This window comes from Lithobates pipiens, unplaced genomic scaffold (assembly GCF_037356315.1).
Source record: "Lithobates pipiens isolate NorthernLeopardFrog02 unplaced genomic scaffold, aLitPip1_a1.2 Scaffold_13, whole genome shotgun sequence".
Taxonomy (NCBI): domain Eukaryota; kingdom Metazoa; phylum Chordata; class Amphibia; order Anura; family Ranidae; genus Lithobates; species Lithobates pipiens.
Genome location: NW_027507718.1, coordinates 114913609 through 114929725, shown reverse-complemented (window position 1 = coordinate 114929725; position 16117 = coordinate 114913609). Strand labels below are relative to the sequence as shown.

The window sequence follows — 16117 nt, the reverse complement described above, 5'->3', positions numbered from 1 at the left end:
GGTGTACCGTTCATCATAGGCCTTGTTGACTCCTCTCCAAATGTCGTGTTTATGGTTGTGGCCAAAAAGCTCAATTTTGGTTTTATTACTCCAAATGACTTTGTCACAGAAGGGTTGAGGCTTGTCTCTGTGCTGTTTGGCGTATTGTAAGTGGGATACTTTGTGGCATTTGCATAGTAATGGCTTTCTTCTGGCGACTCGACCATGCAGCCCATCTTTCCCAGTGCCCAGTGCCTCCTTATTGTGCATCTTGAAACAGCCACACCACGTTTTCAGAGAGTCCTGTATTTCACCTGAAGTTATTTGTGGGTTTTTCTTTACATCACAAACAATTTTCCTAACAGCTGTGGCTGAAATTTTAGTTGGTCTAGCTGGCCATGGTTTGGTTTCAACAGAACCCCTCATTTTCCACTTCTTGATTAGAATTTGAACACAACTGATTGGCATTCTCAATTGCTTGGATATCTTTTTTTATCCCTTTCCTGTTTTTTACAGTTCAACTACCTTTTCCCGCAGATCCTTTGACAATTCTTTTGCTTTCCCCATGACTCAGAATCCAGAAACCTCAGTGCAATACTGGATGAAAGATACAAGGGTCTGTCAGAAGTCCAGAAACTCATTGACCTTTTATACACACACACACACACTAATTACAAGCAAACAGATCACAGGTGAGAATGGTTACCTTCAATAGCAATTCAAACCCCTTCGTGTCAACTTGGGTGCATGTTATCAGGCCAAAATCACCAGGGTATGTAAACTTTTGATCAGGGTCATTTTAGGTAGTTTGTGTTGTAATTATTATTTAAAAAGAGTAAACACAGTTGATTAATACTACTTAAGGACCGAGCCTCTTTCTGAGATTGGTTGTTTACAAGTTAAAAAGTTTTTTTTGCTAGAAAATTACTTAGAACCCCCAAACATTATGCATTTTTTTTCTAACATCCTAGAGAATAAAATGGCGGTTGTTGCAATTCTTTTTGTCACACCGAATTTGCGCAGCGGACTTACAAGCACACTTTTTTGGAAAAAATACACTTTTTTAAATAAAAAAAATAAGACAACAGTAAATTTAGCCCAATTTTTTTTTTATATTGTGAAAGCGAATGTTACTCCAAGTAAATTGATACCCAACATGTCATGCTTCAAAATAGCACCCCCTCGTGGAATGGTGACAAACTTTTACCCTTAAAAATCTACATAGGCGTTGTTTAAAAAAATTCTACAGGTTGCATGTTTTAAGTTACAGTGGAGGTCTAGGGCTAGAATTATTGCTCTCACTCTACCAATCACGGTGATACCTCACATCTGTGGTTTGAATACCGTTTTCATATCTGGGCCCTGCTCACGTGTGCATTCACTTTCACTCGCGAGCTCGGGGGGCGGGGCGTGTTTTAAAAAAAAAAATTCTTATTTATTAGATTTTTTTATTTTTACGCTGCTCTTTAAAAAAAAACAATGTGTCACTTTTATTCCTATTACAAGGAATGTAAACATCCCTTGTAATAGAAAAAAAGCATGAAAGGACCTCTTAAATATGAGATCTGGGGTCAAAAAGACTTCAGATCTCATATTTACACTAAAATCCAATAAAAAATAAATAAAATAAAATGTCATTAAAAAAAATAAAAAAATGTTGCTTTAAGAGCTATGGGCAGAAGTGACGTTTCTTCCACCCTGCAATGGTATGGAGATGGGTGTGGGCCATCTCCTCCTCACTCATCTCCATACCAAGCCAGGGAGAGGACCCGATCGGAGCCGTTGGTAGTGGCGGAGGGCACCAGAAAGCGGCAGGAGCGCAGCGACCACTATTATCGGAAACCAGACCTCTCACTGAAGAAGAGAATACCGGGGTTATGGCAGCTAGCTCCTGCCATAACAAAGATATCCCTCTTCGCATATCGGCGTGAGCCTGTCCTCTGGAAGTAGTTAATAATAAATGGCTTCAGCCAAACACTAATCATGAGTGAAAGAAAAGTTTTTGTGGTATCATTCATATTCTCTAAAAAATGGCCAAGAAATCGGCCAGGTAATATAAACTTATGAGCACAACTGTGTGTGTGTGTGTATATATATATATATATATATATATATATATATATATATATATATATATATATACACATACACACACACACAAATACAGTATCTCACAAAAGTGACATTTATGTCACGTTTGTAAATATTTTATTATATCTTTTCATGTGACAACACTGAAGAAATTACACTTTGCTACAATGTAAAGTAGTGAGTGTGCAGCTTGTATAAGGGACTTGGGAGCTAAATTGAGGAAAAGGACCTCCAAGGTAGTATTTTCAGGAATACTACCAGTACATCGAGCCACGCCAGAAAGGAAGAGGGAGATTAGGGAAGTAAACATGTGGCTCAAAAGCTGGTGTAGTAAGGAGGGGTTTGGGTTCCTGGAGGAATAGGACGACTTCTCAGTCGATAACCGGTACTATAGAAGGGACGGACTGCACCTAAATGAGGAGGGTGCAGATCAGCTGGAATTAAGGATTGCCAAAAAGTTAGAGGGGTTTTTAAACTAGGTGATGGGGGGGAGGGTTCAGAGATAGATAGTCAGTGTGGAGCATATTCCAGAGGGTAATATTAGGGGCATTAGTGGTAGGGTAACCAAAGCACATAAACCCAAGGTAAATATAGTAGCAAGTCCTAGTTGTAATCTTGGAACACCCAAGAGGATAGTATGTGACCGGTCAAAAGATATTAATACATTAAAATGTTTGTTCACCAATGCCAGAAGTCTGCCAAGCAAAATAGGCGAGTTGGAAGCTCTGGTGCACCAGGAGAGCTATGATGTAATCGGTATTGCTGAAACTTGGCTTCATTCCTCACATGACTGGGCTATTAATATTCCTGGCTATGCACTCTTTCAGAAAGACAGAGTAAAAAGGAAAGGTGGAGGGGTCTGTCTGTATGGGAGAAGTGATCTCAAAGCGAGTGAGAAAGAGGACCTGGTGGACGGAGAGTGTGATGAGTCCAAAGCATTATGGGTGGAACTGCATACAGATGTGCGTAGTTCAAAGTTAATCATTGGAGTTTGTTAATTAGGAGGTAGAGACTCAGCTCCTTGCACAGATAGAAAGGGCTGCAAGGGCTGGGACAGTGATAATAATGGGGGATTTTAACTACCCAGAAATTGACTGGGGTAATGGCACTGCTGGGACAGTTAAAGGGCAAAAATTTATAAACCTATTACAGGGCAATTTTATGGTCCAGTTTATTGAGGCCCCAACTAGGAACGATGCTCTGTTGGACCTGGTAATCTCAAACCATGCAGAACATATTACTAATGTTCCGATAAAGGAACATCTGGGTAGCAGTGACCATAACATGATTTCATTTGATGTTAGCTGTAAGCAAAAATCACATACGGGAAAGATAAAAACACTTAATTTCAAGAGAGCAAATTTTCCAAGGATGAGGGCTGCTCTCCAGGACTTAGACTGGGAGAGAATATTGGCATCAATGGGCACAGAACAGAAATGGGAATTCTTCAAAAAGACTGTTTGTGATCTCATGGCAAAGTATATTCCCATGGGCAATACGTTTAAAAGGCTAAAAATAAAACCGATGTGGCTCACGGCCAAAGTTAAAAAAGCTATAACTATAAAAAAAAGAGCTTTTAAAAAATATAAAAATGAAGGAACGCTAGTGTCATTTAAATGTTAGAAGGAATATAACAAAATATCTAAAAAGGAAATCAAGGATGCAAAGATTCGAAATGAAAGACAGATTGCAAAAGATAGTAGGACAAACCCCCAAAAACTCTTCAAATATATTAATAGTAAAAAGGTTAAGTCTGAGCATGTAGGCCCTTTGCAAAATAATCTGGAGTGGGTGACTGGGGACAAAGAGAAGGCTAACTTATTAAATACTTTCTTCAGCTCTGTGTATACGAAGGAGCATGGGGGAGCTCATGTCTATAATGGGGGTGGTAGTGACGCAGCCCCAAATCCACAATGGCTCAAAAGTGATATGGTCCAGAAATATTTGGACAGAATAAAGGTGGATAAAGCACCTGGACCTGATGGCATCCACCCACGGATCCTAAAAGAATTGAGTTCTGCAATTTCAAAGCCATTGTATCTAATTTTCAGGGACTCATTAATGACAGGAATAGTACCACTGGATTGGCGCAGGGCCAATGTGGTGCCTATATTTAAAAAGGGAACAAAGTCTTTACCAAGTAACTATAGACCTGTTAATTTAACTTCTATAGTTGGGAAGATACTGGAGGGGTTAATAAAAGACCACATAGACGAGTTCTTGCAGGAAAAAAAAATTTTAAGCAATAGACAGCATGGATTCATGAAAGACAGAAGTTGTCAGACAAACCTGATTTCTGTTTATGAGGTGGTAAGTAAAACCTTGGACAGAGGGGTGGTGGTGGACATGATATACTTGGATTTTGCAAAAGCGTTCGATACAGTTCCGCACGCACGGCTCATGTGTAAGGTAAAGTCTACAGGTTTGGAAATATCAGTTTGTAAATGGATAGAAAATTGGCTAAAAGACAGAATTCAGAGAGTAGTGATTAATGATTCTTACTCTGAATGGTCTAAGGTTATCAGTGGTGTATCCCAAGGTTCAGTGTTGGGACCCTTACTTTTTAATATCTTTATAAATGATATTGGGTCTGGGATCAAAAGTAACATTTCCGTCTTTGCAGTTGACACCAAGCTATGCAGTGGAATAACGTCCTTACAGGATGTCTCCAATTTACAAGCCGACCTCAATGCTCTGTCTAATTGGGCGACTATGTGGCAGATGAGGTTTAATGTTGAGAAATGTAAAGTTATGCACTTGGGGGCTAAGAATATGCATGCATCATACATGCTAGGGGGAGTACAACTGGGGGAATTTATAGTGGAGAAGGATCTGGGGGTTTTGGTAGATCATAAGCTCAATAATAGCATGCAATGCCAAGCTGCGGTTTCCAAAGCGAGCAAAGTCCTTTCCTGTATTAAGAAGGGTATGTACTCCAGAGAGAGAGATATCATTTTGCCCCTGTACAAATCATTAGTAAGACCTCATCTGGAATATGCAGTTCAGTTTTGGGCACCAGTTCTCAAAAAGGATATAGGGGAACTGGAGAAAGTGCAGAGAAGGGCAACCAAACTGATAAGAGGCATGGAGGAACTCAGCTATGAGGAAAGATTAGAGGAACTGAATTTATTCACTCTTGATAAGAGGAGATTAAGGGGGTATATAATCAACATGTACAAATATATAAGGGGTCCATATAGTGAACTTGGTGTCGGGTTATTCACTTTACAGTCAACAAAGAGGACAAGGGAGCACTCTTTACATCTAGAGGAAAAGAGATTTCATCTCCAAATATGGAAAGGTTTCTTGACTGTAAGAGCTGTGAAAATGTGGAATAGAATCCCTGCAGAGGTGGTTATGGCCAGTTCAGTGGATTACTTTAAGAAAGGCCTGGATTATTTCCTAAGTGTACATAATATAACTGGGTACTAACATTTATATGGAAAGTTGATCCGGAGAAAATCCGATTGCCTCTTGGGGGGATCAGGAAGGAATTTTTTCCCCTGCTTTAGCAAATTGGATCATGCTCTGCTGGGGTTTTTTGCCTTCCTCTGGATCAACTGTGGGTATAGAATTGGGTATATGGGCTGGTATGATATTATTATATATTATTTAATTTTTATTTTTTGTGGTTGAACTGGATGGACTTGTGTCTTTTTTCAACCTGACTAACTATGTAACTATATAACAGTGTAAATTTGCTGTCCCCTTAAAATAACTCAACACACAGCTATTAATGTCTAAACCGCTGGCAACAAAAGTGAGTACACCCCTAAGTGAAAATGTCCAAATTGGGTCCAAAGTGTCAATATTTTTTGTGGCCACCATAATTTTCCAGTCAATCACCTTTATCCTCTGCTTCTTAGGATGGCAGTGGTTGTCTTGGAGGTGTGTTTGGGGTCATTGTCATGTTAGAATACTGCCCTGCAGCCCAGTCACCGAAGGGAGGGGATCGTGCTGTGCTTCAGTATGTCACAGTTCATGTTGGAATTCATGGTTCCCTCAATGAACTGTAGCTCCCAAGTGCCGGCAGCACTCATGCAGCCCCAGACCATGACACACCCACCACCATGCTTGACTGTAGGCAAGACACACTTGTCTTTGTTCTCCTCACCTGGTTGCTGCCACACATGCTTGACACCATCTGAACCCAATAAGTTTATCTTAGCCCTTGTACACACGGTCGGAGATTCCGTCGGAATGTGTCCGATCGGAACGGTTTGTCGGATATTCTGACTGTGTGTGGTATGCATCGGACTGTTTCCGTCGGAATATCCCTGCTGGAAATATTTTCCGACAAACTGCTCCGATCGGACATACTCCGATCATGTGTAGAGAATTCCGATCGGACAAACTGCCACGCATGCTCAGATCAAATTCCTACATCAAAGCTATTGGCTACTAGCCTGAACGTAGTCCCATTGTAACTAAATTACGTCATCACGTTCTGAAAGATCGGATTTTCCGACAACTTTGTCCGACCGCATGTATGCAACAGTTTTGGACAAGATCCGGCGGACAAAATCCGACGGATTTGGTTGTCGGAATGTCCGACCGTGTGTACAAGGGCTTAGTCTCATCAGACAACAGGACATGATTCCAATAATCCATAGTCTGCTTGTATTCAGAAAACTGCAGGCCTTCGTGTGCATTATCTTTAAAAGAGGCTTCCTTCTAGGACGACAGCCATGCAGACCAATTTGATGCAGTATGCGATGTAAGGTCTGAGCACTGACACCCCCCCCCCCCCACCCCTTCAACCTCTGCAGCAATGTTGGCAGCACTTATACATCTATTTCCCAAAGACAACTTCTGGATATGATGCTGAGCACGTGCACTCAACTTCTCTGACCATGGGGAGGCCTGTTCTGAGTTGAACCTGTCCTGTTAGACCGCTGTATGGTTTTGGCCATCGTGCTGCAGCTCAATTTCAGGGTCTTGGCAAACTTCTTCCAGCTTAGGCTATCTTTATGTAGAGCAACAATTCTTTTTTTTCTGATCCACAGAGAGTTATTTGCCCTGAAGTGCCATCTTGAACTTCAAGTGTGAGAGAGCGAGAGCGATAACTCCAAATTTAACACACCTGCTCCCCATTCACACCTGAGATCTTGTAACACTAACAAGTCACATGACACCAGGGAGGGAAAATGTCCCCCCTGCATATGTCACAGTGTAGCATGAGAAGCGAGATAAAGTGCACAAATTATGGAGGTTGATTTACTAGAGCCAAATATACTGTGCACTGTAAGTGCAATTGCTCCAGAGCTTAAAGCTTCATATTTCAAAAAATACTCAGTCACATGCAAGAAAAAAAAAAAAACTCAATTTTTGCTGGCACATGATTGGATGATAGAAATCAGCTTCCCCTCCTTTACTAAGATCTAGAGCAACTGATCTGTCAGTGCACATTATATTTGCCTTTAGTAAATCAACCCCAATGTGTAATAAGTTAGTGAAGGCTAAGAGCCATATGGGTTGATTTACTAAAGGCAAATAGTCTGTGCATTTGCAAGTGCATTGTAAGTGTAGTGCAATTGCAGTTGTGCAAGATCTGAGGGGAAGCTCTGAAATGAGCGAAAGCTCTGCTGATTTCTATCATCCAATCGTGTGCAAGCAAAAATGCTTTTTTTTTTTTACATTTTCCTTGCATGTTCCCCTCAGATCTAGAGCAATTGCACTTGCAGTGCACAGACAATTTGCCTTTAGTAAATCAACCTCATAGTGTTCAAAACAAAGATCTCTTTGAAACAGAATAGATGGATTGAATCTCTGCTGGTTCAGCATGGACTGGTCAAGATTCGATCAATCTATGGGTAGGGCTGTTTGTACTGAAGTCGATCCATCGATCATCTTTAGTAAAACCAGCCTGTTGGATTTTTTTCATGCAATCACTTATCAAAAATATATGTCACTCGATTTATTTTATTTTTTTACTACTGACAATCAGACTGGAGGTGTAATGGCTACACATTAGCAAAGTCTAAAGGGGAAAAACAGGGAAAGCAAACAGAAAACCTTCAGCACTAAGGTGTGAAATGCCGCAACAGAAAAGCAGCTAAATCTATTATGGCTCCATGTAAAGCTATGTGTGTGTTTTGTGACATATTACCTTGGTGCCAATTGCAGCTGTCCATTTATTAAACAAAAAAAGTATCTGCCGCTTTTCAAAACACTGCAGCAAGAACTAAAAAAGCCTTTCATGGAACATCCCTTTTCCACATACAGGTATTTGTGATGAAATCAGTAAAATTTTGGATAGTCACACATAATATTATATAATTTGGTCAACCACTAAACTACATATATGCTGACTTAAGACTAAAAACTTAAAATGTCAGGGCAAAAAACAAAACAAACAAAAAACCCATATGTAGTACATCTTTGCAAAACATGCACATTTCTCTATGTTTAACCACTAAACTCTGGTTTGAAAGAAAAATGTTATTCAAGTATGTATTAACTCCCCTCTATAACTCTCATCCTCAAAATTTTCCACATTTTTAAATTTTTTTTTGCTGCTGCGATCTGAATTCATGGTAGAGGATGACTATGTTTGTTTTCTATGGTCCCATTGTATGTAAGAATGTTGCCACCCTCTCTTGCTCACTCCCAAGATAGACTAGGGAATATGGACTTTGGGATTTATAGTGTGCATAGAGCAGTGCACATGACCGTAACTAACGTTCACTGCTTGTTCCTATTAATGGGGGAGAAATTGCACCGTCATGAAATGCTGTACCTGTGTGTTGTATTGTTGAGTATTAGTGTCAGGAAGCTAGTTGTTAGTTAAGTTGGACAGGGTATAATCTTCAATCTTCATTATATTAGTAGGTACGATGCCCAGCGGGTGTGGAGATGCAACTCAGTGTACATCTTGCGGCATGTACGCGTTCCTTGATCATCTGATCGAGGGCAAATACTGCGTAAGCACATTGTTTCCCTGGAAGCCCAGGTTCTGAAACTAGGGAAGCAACGGTCAGCACTGATAAATACCTTCATACTAAAGAAGAGCCTGAAACGTACACGGCAGGTGCCAGCACATAGGCGGGTGGAGGGGCTTTTAAACTAGGTGATGCGGAGAGGGTCCAGAGGTAGAGTAAGTCATATTCGAGAGGGTAGTATTGGGGGCATTAGTGGTAGGTTGAGTAAATCACATAAACCCGAGGTAAGTATAGTAACTAGTCCTATTTGCAATCTCGGAACACCCAATAAGAGGACAGTATGCCACCAGTCTAAACTGCGTGACATGTTCACCAATGCCAGGAGCCTGGTGGATTAGATGGGAGAACTAGAGATACTGTTGTACGAGGAGGATTTAGATTGTATGGGAATTTCAGAGATTTGGTTCAACAGCTCTCGTGATTGGCTGGCAACCATTCAAGGGTATTCCCTTTATCCCAGGGATAGAGAGGGTAAAAAAAGGGGGAGAATTATGCCTGTATATCAAGAATAATGTACAAGTGAATGTGAGAGATGACATCACAAAGGGAGCTAGGGAGGAGTTGAAATGCTTATAGGTAGAGCTCCAAAGGGACAACCAGCTCCCAACCACAGGAAGACATCTACTCGACCACTACAATTAGATTGCGCCTTGATTAACGCCAGGTCTGCAGTCAAACATAGACTGGAAGTACACGACTTCATCATCGAGAACAATGTAGACTGCCTCTTCATCACCGAAAGCTGGTTAACCTCTGACTGCAACACCATCCTCACCGAATTGGTGCCGGAAAACTACAGGATCCTAACTGAACACCGGATAGGGAAAAAAGGAGGAGGCCTAGCAGTGATCTTTAAAGGTCACCTGGATCTCACTAAACCATCATCTCAGAACCCAGTTCCTTTTATGGAAACCCTGACGCTACATCTTCAACCAACACCCCATGACACCACTCATATTCTACTGTGCTACAGACCACCGGGACCAAAGTCCAATCTTCTTTCACCCCTCACGGAATCCTTTGCAATGCACACCCTAAAATTCAAAAATTTCCTGGCACTCGGAGATTTCAACCTTTGGGCAAACGAGTCTAAAGACCCCATCGCGTCTGCCTGCATCAATCAACTAGAAGAACTGGGTCTACAGCAACTGATAAAGACTCCCACGCATGGGTCAGGAAACACCCTGGACCTAATTTTCAAACAGAACATCGACGTCAACATACTCGACAACATAACTCTGCCATGGACGGATCACCATGCCATCAAATTCAAAATCACTACCAACATCACCAACGCAAAACGGAAACCTGTAACAACGCACTGGACCAGATCGCATAAAAAACTGTACTCCGAAGCCTTCAAAACCACTCTGTCCAAAAAGATATCTACAATAACCTTAAACCACTCTACGGAGGAAACACTCAACTCCCTGAACAAGGCATTACTGCAATCAGCAGACTCGGTAGCACCAAAATGCAGGGCACTCATCAGGAAGAAAAATGCTGGATGGTTTAATAGCTCCCTCTCCGTACTAAAGCAAGAACGCAGAAGAGCGGAAAGAACATGGAGAAGAAATCCCACCGAGGAAAACCTATTTAACTACAAAGGTCTGACAGAGAATTATCGGAAAGCAATCTTCAAAGCCAAAAAGGACCACTTCTCATATACAATCTCAACAGCCGCAAACCAACCACAGGAACTGTTTAAACTGGTTAATCAATCAATGAATCCGGTGTGCCTAGAACCCCCAGAAAGCGAATCCCAGGATTACTGTGACAAACTGTCAGATTTTTTCATCGATAAAGTCAAAACCATCAGGGAAACAATTTGTCAGAAGAAAACATCCAACCTCAGCCAGCAAATACATAAAGAGGATGTCTGCACCAACATACCGCAACCGCCAAAATTTTCACTATCCCCAATTACGGTAGACACCGCAAAAAACATCATTAATAAACTGCGTGACAGTACCTCACCTATTGACATCATCCCCACAAAATTACTGAAAGAATGCTCCGACATCGTGGCTCCAACCATAACCCACCTCATAAACCGATCATTCCACGAAGGGATTGTTCCCAGCATCGTCAAACCTCTACTCAAGAAACCAAACCTGGACCCTCAGGATCCAAACAACCGTAGGCCGATTACAAGCCTCAACACCATTTCTAAGATCATGGAGAAAGCTGTAGTACATCAGCTACAACTTCACCTGGATACTCACAAACTCCTGGACCCGCTGCAATCAGGCTTCCGCCCGGGTCATGGAACAGAAACAGCTCTCCTCAAGATTTGGGATGACGCCCTCGAAGCAGCAGATGACGGAGAGCCGTGTCTCCTCGTACTGCTAGACCTAAGTGCAGCGTTTGATACAGTAGATCACAATACTCTACTCGTCCGCCTCACAGAAGTAGCCGGAGTCCAAAACATAGATCTCCAATGGTTCGCGTCCTTCCTAGGAAATCCGTCACAGACAGTGAAACTAGGAAAATTCCTCTCCGAAACCCGGGCAGTCACCTGCGGAGTCCCTCAAGGCTCTCCGTTGTCACCCGTTCTCTTCAACATTTACATTCGCCCACTCCTTCAAATCATCAGATGCTCAGATCTCTGCTTCCACTCTTACGCTGACGACACGCAACTTTATTTCCGGATCAATGGAAAAAAAGATCACCAACAACAACTTGAAAACTGCCTCAAATCAATAGAGGACTGGATGACCACCAACTCCCTCCAGCTGAACCAATCAAAGACAGAGCTTCTTATCTTACACACAAATCATAAGCCCGCAACCAGAACCTCCTGGTCTCCACCAACCGTCTTTGGGCAGACTATCTCCCCAAAGACCAAAGCGAAGAGTCTCGGGGTTATTTTAGACGCACAAATGTCAATGGATGCGCAAATAGGATCTGTAGTCAGTCGATCTCACCATCTGCTGCGCATGCTTCGCAGACTCATCCCTTTTATCCCAAAGAATGACAAAGCAGTGGTAGTTGGAACAATCATTAATTCACGACTGGACTACGCAAACTCGCTTTACATAGGATTACCACAATATCAACTTGCGCGATTACAACTGATCCAAAACACGGCGGCAAGGCTGATAACAGGAAAAAAACCCTGGGAATCCATTTCTCCTTCACTGAGGAGCTTACATTGGCTAACCGTAAAAAATCGGATCACGTTCAAGACCCTTTGCCTCACCCACAAATGCGTGCATAGAGAAGCTCCGCAATACCTAATGGAGAAAATATATCATTACACACCAAACCGCAGTCTTCGATCAGCCAACAAAAACCTCCATCTCGTGCCCAAAGCCCGGTATAAATCCAAGGGTGATCGGAGATTCGCTGTCCAAGGGCCTCGGCTATGGAATGCTCTACCAATCAACATCCGCCTGGAAGAAAATCACCTGGCTTTTAGGGAAAAACTCAAGACCTTCCTCTTTTAGCAGATGATCAAAGCTCGCCACAGCGCCTAGAGGCGATTCAGTTCGCATTGTGCGCTATACAAGTATTTCATTCATTCATTCATTCATTCATGAAACTAAGGGGAAAATAATACTGGGGGTATGCTATAGGCCCCCTAACCTGAGGGAGGAGGGGGAGACGGACCTCCTATCACAATTTGGATTAGCAACAAGGATGGGAAGTGTCATCATAATGGGGTATTTTAATTATCCAGACATAGACTGGGCGGAAGAAACCGTGCATTCCTTTAAGGCTTGCCAGTTCCTAGATGTTTTGCAGGACAATATCATGGGTCAAATCAAAAAAAAATAAAATTTTTTTTATAAACTTAGGCCAAAATGCATTCTGCTACATGTCTTTGGTAGAAAAAAACAAAACAAAGAAAAACAATAGGTATATGTATATTGACTGGTTTGTATGTTATAGCATCTACAATGGTATATATACTGGAATTTATTTTATACTTATAAAGGCTGTGATTAGTGACTTATAATGGGACCGCAATAGTGCGGCGGGAGCTGTCTGTTCACAGTACAATTAATGCGGATATGGATTATTTTGCAGAAAAAGAATATTGTATAGTGTCACTTTAACCGCTTGCCGACCACCTCACGCTGATATACGTCGGCAGAAGGGCTCGTACAGGCAGAATCACGTACCTGTACATTGCCCTTTAAGAAGCGGCCAGGAGGCATGCCCGCAGCAAGCTCTGTGAGTTGGGTCGTGGGTCCTGTGTACTTGATCACCGTGGGGATATCCACGATCACCTCACAGGGAGGAAGAAAGGGGAGATGCCAATGTAAACAAGCATCTCCCTGTTCTGCCTAGTAACAGTGTCACTGATCTCTGCTTCCTGTGATCGGGAGCAGACATCAGTCACGTGTCACATGTAGCCACGCCCCCCCCCCCAGTTAGGAACACACCCAGGACACACTTAACCCCTGCACTGCCCCCTAGCGGTTAACCCATTCACTGCCAGTGTCATTTACACAGGAATCGGTGCATTTGTATAGCACTGATTGCTGTATAAATGACAGTGGTTCCAAAAACGTGTCAAAAATGTCCCACGTGTCCGCCACAATGTCACAGTCACAATAAAAATTGCTGATCGCTGCCATTACTAGTAAAAAAAATTAATTCATAAAATGAATAAAAATGCCAAAAAACGATTCCCCTATTTTGTAAATGCTATAACTTTTGCGCAAACCAATCAGTAAACTCTTATTGCGATTTATTTTTTTACCAAAAATATGTAGAATAATACGTACCGGCCTAAACTGAGAAAAAAAATGTTTTTTTATATATTTTTGGGGGATATTTATTATAGCAAAATGTAAAAAAGAATGCGTTTTTTCAAAATAGTTGCTCTTTTTTTGTTTATAGCGCAAAAAATAAAAACTGCAGAGGTGATCAAATACCACCAAAAGAAAGCTCTATTTGTGGGAAAAAAAGGACTTCAATTTTGTTTGGGAGCCACGTTGCACGACCGCGCAATTGTCAGTTAAAGCAACGCAGTGCCGAATCGCAAAAAGTGGTCTGGTCAGGAAGGGGGTAAAATCTTCCGGGGCTGAAGTGGTTAAGGCTTACATCACTGGCAGCAGAGCCCTGTAAATAACCTATAAACATTGCAAGTTTGTTTACATTTTTTCAGCTGGTTTTCTTGTAGAAGTGATTTTTTAGTCTATGTAAAGAGAACCTGTCATATATTATATATATATTTGTAAAATTATTATTTTTATATACACACACAACCCCAAACCATGATTATTATTGTTCCATTATCATTTCCTTATTGTTTAATGGACAGTTGAATTTAATTTTTTTCGGTCTTATTTTTCAGTGTTACAGATCTTCCTCCACAAATCGGAATTAAAAATGGATACAGTACAGTGGAGCCACAACCCAGAGGACTTTTGCACCCTGTACACACAGCAAGCAGCAGTTCAACCATTTCACCACTGCTACCTCATCTGTTGTTTTTACTTTGGCATTTACAGCAACTTTTAATAGTGCAATGAGGATGAGAAACAATACAGCCAGTACACAAACGTACACAAAAGAGGGCAAGCTTGTTAATGGAGGATTAGGTGTTTTCAAGCACAGGAGGATGTCTAAGCATGCAAGTGTCTTACTCAGTAGGCCACAACTAACAGTTTTCCCTTGTACTGGACCTTTAAAATCATGTACTTGGAAAATGTTGCCTTTTATTTGAAAAGTATATGTAATTTTTCTCTTCTTTTTAAGAAGAATGATTCCATATTAATCCCAGAATGCACTTGGGAAATGTAAAATTCTACTGCGATATAGAATTCCTTAGATTTAAAAAAAAAGTGAGTAACATTATTTTGTTTTCCAATAAGAACTTTTTTTTTTGATTTTAACGGATCACTTTATTTCTTAATGACAGTCTATTATACATTACACAGAAAAAAAAAGAACTTTAAGACCCAGGATACTTTTACTGTAAATAAAGGGAGCTCGTCTTTTTTTGCAGGGAGTTCCCTATGAGAATTCTGCCACCATGTGGTACTGATGTGCTATTGCAAGTTGAGAAAATGCCTAATTTACCTTATTGGGAGGCAATACATCTGTTATAGTTCTGTGCAAAGAAAATTATATGAATATATTTTAATAATTTGGGGAAACAAGTGACATTTTTAAACTTCAATATGATCTATTTTCACTTTTCACTGTTACTAAATATAAAATCGGCACATTCTGTTTAGGGTCTGGTCACACCTTCTGTGATAGTGACAGGATCCCTTTACAGGGCAGATACGCACTCACCTGTTTCCACCTTGTCACTCCCTTTTTTGACCAGATGTGCAAGGTCTCAACATAGCAGAACCAGGAGCATATTTGACTGCATTATTTTAATGTTCCTATTGCTGGTAACACCAGTATTGGAAGTATTCCATGGGCCCCAGGGCTTCATTTACTGATCTACACTCACTAAATTGGCACATATAATTGACTGTTTTGTAAATTATTTTTAATGAAAAAAATGTATTATATCACAGCTTTCTGTTCTATCTGAAATAAAATTACTCTATTTTGCTAGCAAATGAAATGTAGATTTTAACAGTGTTCCAGACTTCAGGATGGCTGCCATGCAGCTCATGCTATTGGAGAGGTTGAGAGGCACTAAATGAAATACTTTTATAAGAGCACACATACCATTGTGGAATCATTGTATGGAATAAAAAAAGACTGCTACGGAAGTTAACTGGACACGTTCAAAACGCCATTCAAGTTTGTTTTTTTCCTGCTGTTCTAAAAATATTGGTAATATGATCTAAGCTAACAATCATATGTGTAGAAGCCAGTGCTTCTGAACCAGATTTGAAAGAATAGGGAAACATAAAATGAAGCAGTTGAAGTTGAATTCATATGTATACTCTTCCTAAATAATTACATAGTTACATAGTATGTGAGATCGAAAAAAGACAAGTCCATCAAGTCCAACCTATGTGTGTGATTATATGTCAGTATTACATTGTATATCCCTTTATGTTGTGGTCGTTCAGGTGCTTATCTAATAGTTTCTTGAAACTATCAATGCCCCCCGCTGAGACCATCGCCTGTGGAAGGGAATTACACATCCTTGCTGCTCTTACAGTAAAGAACCCTCTACATAT

At 40.9% G+C, this 16117-nt stretch overlaps 1 protein-coding gene across 1 annotated transcript in view; it reads left to right on the top strand.

Annotated features, from left to right (window-relative positions):
- Window positions 1-15721, top strand: part of TRABD2A (TraB domain containing 2A) — a 156710-nt gene extending 140989 nt beyond the window's left edge. Inside the window, exon 7 of the mRNA XM_077475417.1 lies at window positions 14320-15721. Coding sequence (XP_077331543.1) covers window positions 14320-14497 — 178 coding nt within the window. The 3' untranslated portion in view covers window positions 14498-15721. The remainder of the gene's footprint in view (window positions 1-14319) is intronic.
- Window positions 15722-16117: the final 396 nt, after the last annotated feature.